Source organism: Salvelinus sp. IW2-2015, linkage group LG7 (assembly GCF_002910315.2).
Source record: "Salvelinus sp. IW2-2015 linkage group LG7, ASM291031v2, whole genome shotgun sequence".
Lineage (NCBI taxonomy): Eukaryota > Metazoa > Chordata > Actinopteri > Salmoniformes > Salmonidae > Salvelinus > Salvelinus sp. IW2-2015.
The window spans coordinates 11,971,787-11,978,921 of record NC_036847.1 but is presented as its reverse complement, the minus strand read 5'-3'; the positions used below and the strand labels follow the sequence as shown (position 1 = coordinate 11,978,921).

Sequence of the window (7,135 nt, the reverse complement as noted above, 5' to 3'; positions counted from 1 at the left end):
ACGAGAGAGAGGAGAGAGACAGAGAGAGAGAAGAGAGGAGAGAGGAGAGAGAGAGAGGACGAAGAGAGAGAAAGAGAGAGAGAAGAGAAATGAGAGAAGAACGAGAGAGAGAAGGAAGGAGGAGAGAGGGAAGACGGAGAGGAGAGAGCAAGGAAGAGAGAGACCGAGAGAGAGAGAGAGAGAGATATTTTTGCCTGGCAGAGAATCTTGCATGCATCTCAATTTGCGTTTTTTTGTCCCATTTTGTGAATTCTTGGCTGTTTCGGTGAGCGGACCCAGACGGGCCTTAGTGGCTCTGTTCTAACATTACCCAAACCTACTGTATAGCAAGGTGTGACATAATACATAGGCACTGAACATGGTCCAATCCTCCGATCCAGGCATAGGTTAAATCATTTGATACACAAATTGATGCTCTGCTGAACAGTGCACGGGTGCAAGTTTCACCTCAAAGTGCTATAGGAGGGGTGAGAGACAGAGTCAGCGCTGACAAGTAAGTTTGTTACAATTTATCTTTTAGACTCAATATACAGTAGTAGACAATGGAATCTTTGCGAGTGGAAGAGGTGCGTCAAAATATCGGCATACCTCTGCCTCAAGCCATGTTCTCTGGGTACTAACAAACCAGCCTGGACCAGCCTGAGGGACATGACCTCCTGCTCTGTTCCTCCACTTCCTCAGCCTCTGTAGAGAGGAAAGWCACAGGCCGTGTGACATTACTCAATACACACACCACACCTTCTCCTAGGTTACACAGCCTGGTTGGGACAAACCTCTACTATTCAATCATAGAGCAGCGCAMGGGACATCTGACTTTTATAGGCGTTAGCCAGGATCATACTCATGGTAAACACTGAGAACATCRGCATAAATAACCTTTAAAAGGCAGTTGTCAGCTGTCCAGTGCACTGCTCTATAACTTGGATTGAATCGCAGCCTTACTGTTAGTTATACCATGGCATTGTTGAATACTCGTTTCTGATCAGTGGTGTAAAGTACTTAAGTGAAAATAATTTMAAGTACTCCTTAAGTCGTTTTTTKGGGGTATCTGTACTTTACTTTGCTATTTCTATTTTTGACAACTTTTACTTCATTACATTCATAAAGAAAATAATGAACTTTTTACTCCATACATTTTCCCTGACATTTTTTAATGCTTAGCAGGACAGGAAAATGGTCCAATTCACATACTTATCAAGAGAACATCCCTGGTCATCTCTACTGCCTCTGATCTTGCAGACTCACTAAACACAATGGTTTGTTTGTAAATGATGTCTGAGTGTTGGAGTGTGCTCCTGGCTATCCGTAAATGTAAAAAAAAACAGAAAATGGTGCCATCTAGTTTGCTTAATATATGCAATTTGAAATTATTTACACTTGTACTTTTACTTTTGATACTTAAGTATATTTTAGCAATTACATTTACTTTTGATACTTAAATATATTTAAAACCAAATACTTTACTCAAGTAGAATTTGACTGGGTGACTTTAACTTTTACTTGAGTAATTTTCTATTAAAGGTACTTTTACTAAGGGGGCTGGTGAGTCGTGGGTTGTTCATTATTTTCCATAGAACGCAAAGCCCCTATATAAAACACATACTCAGAGGAGGAATCTGTTCAAGGTTAGTCTCCAGTAAGTGTTCTGTAACAGGGAGATATGTGATTGATAAGGATGATGATGATATTAGGCGTTCCTAATGTTTGGTATACACAGTGTATGTGGCGTACTGTGCAACTTTTGGCTYGTGAGCCCTACTTTCAGAACTACTGGCTAAAAGTATACAAAAGTACAAGAGAATCAAATCAAATCAAGTTTATTTTCAACATAGGAGGGCCAAGCACATGAAGCAGCTCTTTCAGTAGTTTAGTTGGAATAGGATCCAGTATGCAGCTTGAAGGTTTAGAGGCCATGATTATTTTCATCATTGTGTCAAGAGATATAGTACTAAAACACTTAAGTGTCTCTCTTGATCCTAGGTCCTGGCAGAGTTGTGCAGACTCAGGACAGCTAAGCTTTGGAGGAATACGCAGATTTAAAGAGGAGTCCGTAATTTGCTTTCTRATGATCATGATCTTTTCCTAAAAGAAGTTCATGAATTTATTACTGCTGAAGTGAAAGCCATCCTCACTTGGGGAATGCTGCTTTTTAGTTAGCTTTGCAACAGTATCAAAAAGATCTCTTTAATGTAATAGAAGAAAACACAAAAGCAAATTGGTGCTCACTGTTTCCTGAGGTTAACTGATTTGAACTTTCCATTTGAATTGGTCTTCCATYTGTTATACTTTAACGGCATCTGCTGGAAGGAATGTGATGTGTGTGCTGGGGTAAATGTCCAGGGCCCCTATTGCAACAGAAAACTAAAAGTCCAGGTATCCACTTCCTGTTTCAGTACGTTTCCTTCCATTTGGTATCGAATGAACATGACCCAGGACAAATGTTTTGAGCACAGTCTTGAAATCGTACATGCTATTACACTGAGGTTAGAATTCAGCAATGGGAAAAATATATAAGAATGCATGTGTATCATGTCGTACTGAAAGCCACTAACCAATCAAGCAGTCTGAATTCTGGTCAAATTTTTTCAATCAACTTTATTCACATCAGAACTAGGGCTTGATTCAATCCGTATCGCTGAAGTTCAGCTCTATAGAGCGATTGAAATGTAAAGGCAATTTTTTCGCGGTCGCGGACACTGCATTCACGGTAAAAGCTGCATATCCCGGCTCAATTGGAAATTACCTTTAAATTTCATATGGCACTGAACTTCAGCAAAATGGATTGAATCGAGCCCCTACGATTAACACCACAAGTCTCACAGACGAGGATTAGCTAAGCATAAATTATATTATTATTWWTTTTTTCTTCAATTACTGTTCTGTTCAAGGCATTATTACAAATCATTATCCCAAATGGTATTTTTTTCTGCRCAAGATTCTAGCCTTTGAATTCATTTTTATAAGTTTCAATCGTAAGATGTGATCACATGCCTCACTGAGATGCCATTACTGTCAGAGACACCTCTGATTGGCAGATATGTATATCAGGGTTGTTGGCACCACCAGCCAGTCCAACAAGAAAGTATGGGTACAGTCTCTCAGCAAACGTGTCTTTATGAGTATAGATGTGTGTCATATCTTTGGGGTCGTAGAAGGACACCTCCCCACTGGTAAAGTCCAGCTGCACTCGGATCCTCTTCAGCTTCTCAAAAGCAAGAGGCTCACCCTTTCCACTTTGATACACACCATTCCTGTTCAGTATAGCCCAGATTCCATAACCTGGTGAAGCAAGAATCTCCCCCTTCCTATCAATGGTCTCTTTAGCTACGCCCAGATTCCACTCAGGRTGGTCCCCCACCTCCACCTCCCAGATGTGCTTCCCTGAGCTGAAGCCCTCTGAGCCCAGAACCTTGGCATACTGTGCGAACCTCTCTGGGTTGTCAGTGATTTGCTGACCTATGTTATTAAATCTCACACTGGTCAGATTATCAGACACGGAGAGCCAGCGGTTTGCAGTGTTGGGGTTCAGAATCACAGGAGTGTATTGGACTATCTCCTTCATCTTCTCCCACACTCTGAACTGCAGGTTTCCCAGGTGTTTGGCCATGTCAATAAGCACTCCTGAGACCTGCTGTGTACCCGGCAGTGTGCTGTTCTGGGTGTATTTGTAGCTCACAAGGAATGTGTGGTCGTCTTTCTGCAGGTCCTGTTCAAGAGAAGAGATCTGCTTGAGAATTCTCTCCATCTCGCTGACGATAGCCCTGCCCTTCTGCTCCTCTTCCTCCCTGAGCGCAACCAGTCTGGCCTCTTCTTCCTCTCTCAGAAACTGGTGGAACTTTTCAAACTGCTCCCTCATCTGCCTCTCTGCGTCCGCACGTTGCTTCTTAATGTGGACCTCCATGCTTTTGTACKTTTCTTGATTCTTTCGAAGACTCTCTAAATTGGATTTCAGTTCTTCCTTTTGATCAAACACAGTCTTTTTCAGTGCTGGCACCTCTTCTAGAGTGCCTCTCTCCAGCTTCATAGCAAGATCATTCTGGTCCATCTTCCTMAGGATCGTCAGTGAGATCTTCACTGCTCCTTCATGGCAGTAGGCGCTGACCATCTTCTCCACGGTGTCCTCCCTGTCAGCGTTCTCCAGACAGCTCTTAGGAATAGGAAACCGGCCATCTAACATGTTCTTAGTCAGTAGATACTGAAATCTCTTCAGCTCGCTTAAGACCAAGCTATCCAGGGTGTCCAGCAGCAGCTCATGGACAGAAGCAGGAGTTGCCATTGTAGATTATCCAGAAACTTAACTACAGTCAATAAACTTTGATCAACTTTACAACCTTCACTTTTTACAGGTGCGCTTAGAATTTACCRTTTAGATGGTATATCCTTGTAATTGTTGAGTCTCTTGGTATTTGTGAGGAGAAAAAATCCAGTTGTGTATCGCAGTGAGAGTGAAAGTGAAAGAGAGTGAAAATCTATKTTCACTTTCGACAGCTTTCTACTAGTGAGACATGGGTGGGAGGGGATTCTAGGTTGTGCTAAACTTTCATATGTTTGACTTTATTTTCCTTTATGCAGCACATACATTTACCCACACACGTTTTCTTTATATTATTTATTTGTATTTTAAATAGTATACATACTGTTGCCTACCGKGGCGGCAGGTAGCCTAGTGGTTAGAGCGTTGGGCCAGTAACCGAAAGGTTGCTAGATTGAATCCATGAACTGACAAGGTAAAAATCTGTTGTTCTRCCCCTGAACAAGRCAGTTAAGCCACTGTTCCCTGGTAGGCTGTCATTGTCAATAAGACTTTGTTCTTAACTGACTTGCCTAGTTAAATAAAGATTCAATAAAAAAATACTGTAGTTATCGTTATCATGTAATGTTCTCTACCTAGTGACACATTAACCTTCTAATGCTGCCTGAGGAAAACCTTTGGCCGAAAGATGTGGCAACATGCATAGCTGTGTATCCAAGAGTTGGATAGATGCCACATATTTTCCATTATGGCTCCTGTGACATCATGAGCAGTGTCATTGAGGGCAATCTCCATTTTAAAGTACTATAGTCAATTTCTTCTTCTTCTAGTTCTATAAGTTTATTGACAGTCGGTAAACAAACTGAAAGGTGCATACTGCCACCTAGAGTGTGTTGTCTGTTCAGGCATGAAGCTAAGGTTAGTAAATTACTGCCAGMTACAACTATCAAATGTTTGCTCAGGGGGTTGGAATTATGTGATCCTTCCTTAAAGGGGGCTGAACTCGCTGATTTCCGCTTCGTTTTTTCGCTTCCACATTAAGAAATGCTACAGTAGAAGCCAATCTAGAGTTTAAGTAGCGCTCGTTGGAGACCTCTCCAGAACAACCGGGAGGTTTGCCTTTGTACTTGCCCGTCTGATAGCACACGTTTTGTCACATCCTGATCTGTTTCACCTGTCTTGTGCTTGTCTCCACCCCCATCCAGGTGTCTCCCATTTTCTCCATTATCCCCTGTGTATTTATACCTGCGTTTTCTGTTTGTCTGTTGTCTCGTCAAACCTACCAGCATGTTTTTCTGTACTCCTATTGCTATAGTTGGCTGCCCTGACATTTCTGGCTGCCCTGACCCCGAGCCTGCATGCTGTCCTGTATTTATCTGACTCTGACCTGCTTATGAACTTCTGCCTGCCCTACCCATGAGACTGCCTGCCGCCCTGTACCTGTCGAACTCGGACCTGGTTACAAACCTCTGCCTGTCCTCGACCTGCCCTTTGCCCGCCTCCTGTAGTTTCATAAACTACTCTGTGTATTGAACCTGTGTCTGCAACTGGGTCATATCCTGAGCCGTGTTAGTTTTGGGGCTTTTGTTGCACTGTTTCTGACTAAAGTACATTTAACCAATTTACTGCCAATGGTATTAGGCCTAAGAAAATGGCGTCCATTGAGAAGGCAAGAACAAGATGTATGTCAGGACAAGTGCAGTATTATCATAAGGTGATGAATATGGATGAGAAATGGAGGGAAAAGAGAGGCAGAGATCGAAGAGAGGGAATGAAGAGGGTGAGCTTGAATCGGAGAAAGGGGAGATGGTTTGTTCAAGAAGAATGGTAGGAAGTGTAAGCAGAGTGATCTGTACGCCGGATCAAAGACAGGAGGAGAAATGGAAGTGAATGACGGCGACGTATCAGAGGTGGTAAGTGTGGCGGAGTTCTCAGAGCCCGAGGCTTGCACCGAGGGTCAGGATAAAGATGAGTTTCTGACGGTAGGAGTGACATTTTTGGAAAAAGTGGACCCTTGCCTTTTTAGATGATCCATTTGTGTTTTCAGGGTGGGTGAAAACAGAGTTGGGTGCTGTGAAATCAGTGAAGGYAACCAGAAGTGATCTTGTGATAATTATGTGTTTCTGCTGGTCAGAGGGAGCAGTCGCTCTGCGTTAAACATGGGGACAAGAGATGTGAATTGTTTTGCTCTCAAGAAAAGGGTGCCATTGAAAGGAGTGATTACTGGGGTAGCAGTAAATGTGAAAGTTTACCAACTGAAGGGGAAGATTCCCTGTGTTTGATGCGCGTCCTTTGGTGCGGCGCAGACAGGGTAGCGTGAGTGTTGAAACAAGAGTCGTCTGTTCTTCCAAGTTTTGATGTTGAGTCTTTGCCTGACAAAGTGATGTTAGGATATAGAAGTTATCTTGTACGAGCCTTTGTGTCGAATACATTACGTCATTACAGGTGTCAAGCTTATGGGCATGAGACAAAGGAATGTGTAGCATTGGGGAAAGTAGTGGTATGTGTTAATTGTAGGGGTGCCCATGGGGCTGAGGATCAGAAATGACCGGTGTGAGAGAGGCAGGTTGAGGTTACCAGTGTTAGAGTAGTTTGTTGTATGCTGAGGCAGTGAAGAAAGTAGAGGAAGATGGGTCAAGGGGGCGGGATCCTGAGAGGAGTGGTGTGACTAGTAGATCGGTACCAGTACAGAGGGATAGGCCAACAAGTTATATGTGCTTCAGTGAGACTGGATTTTTAGCAATGAYAGCAATGGTTATCAACTGTACTGCAGGGATGTAACATAAATCGCAGAAAATTGAGGTTGTGTTGGCAGCTGCAGAGAGGTATTTGAGTGTACAAGACTTGACGTCAGAAGAGTTACAGGGTGTGTTGAGTGGTGGT

At 42.9% G+C, this 7,135-nt stretch overlaps 1 protein-coding gene across 1 annotated transcript; it reads right to left on the bottom strand.

The window, feature by feature from the left end:
* Positions 1–2,577: 2,577 nt before the first annotated feature.
* Positions 2,578–4,881, bottom strand: LOC111966399 (E3 ubiquitin-protein ligase TRIM35). The gene has a single exon (XM_023991000.2). It carries the CDS (start codon positions 4,274–4,276, stop codon positions 2,993–2,995), a length of 1,284 nt encoding a protein of 427 aa, XP_023846768.1. The 5' UTR covers positions 4,277–4,881; the 3' UTR covers positions 2,578–2,992.
* Positions 4,882–7,135: the final 2,254 nt, after the last annotated feature.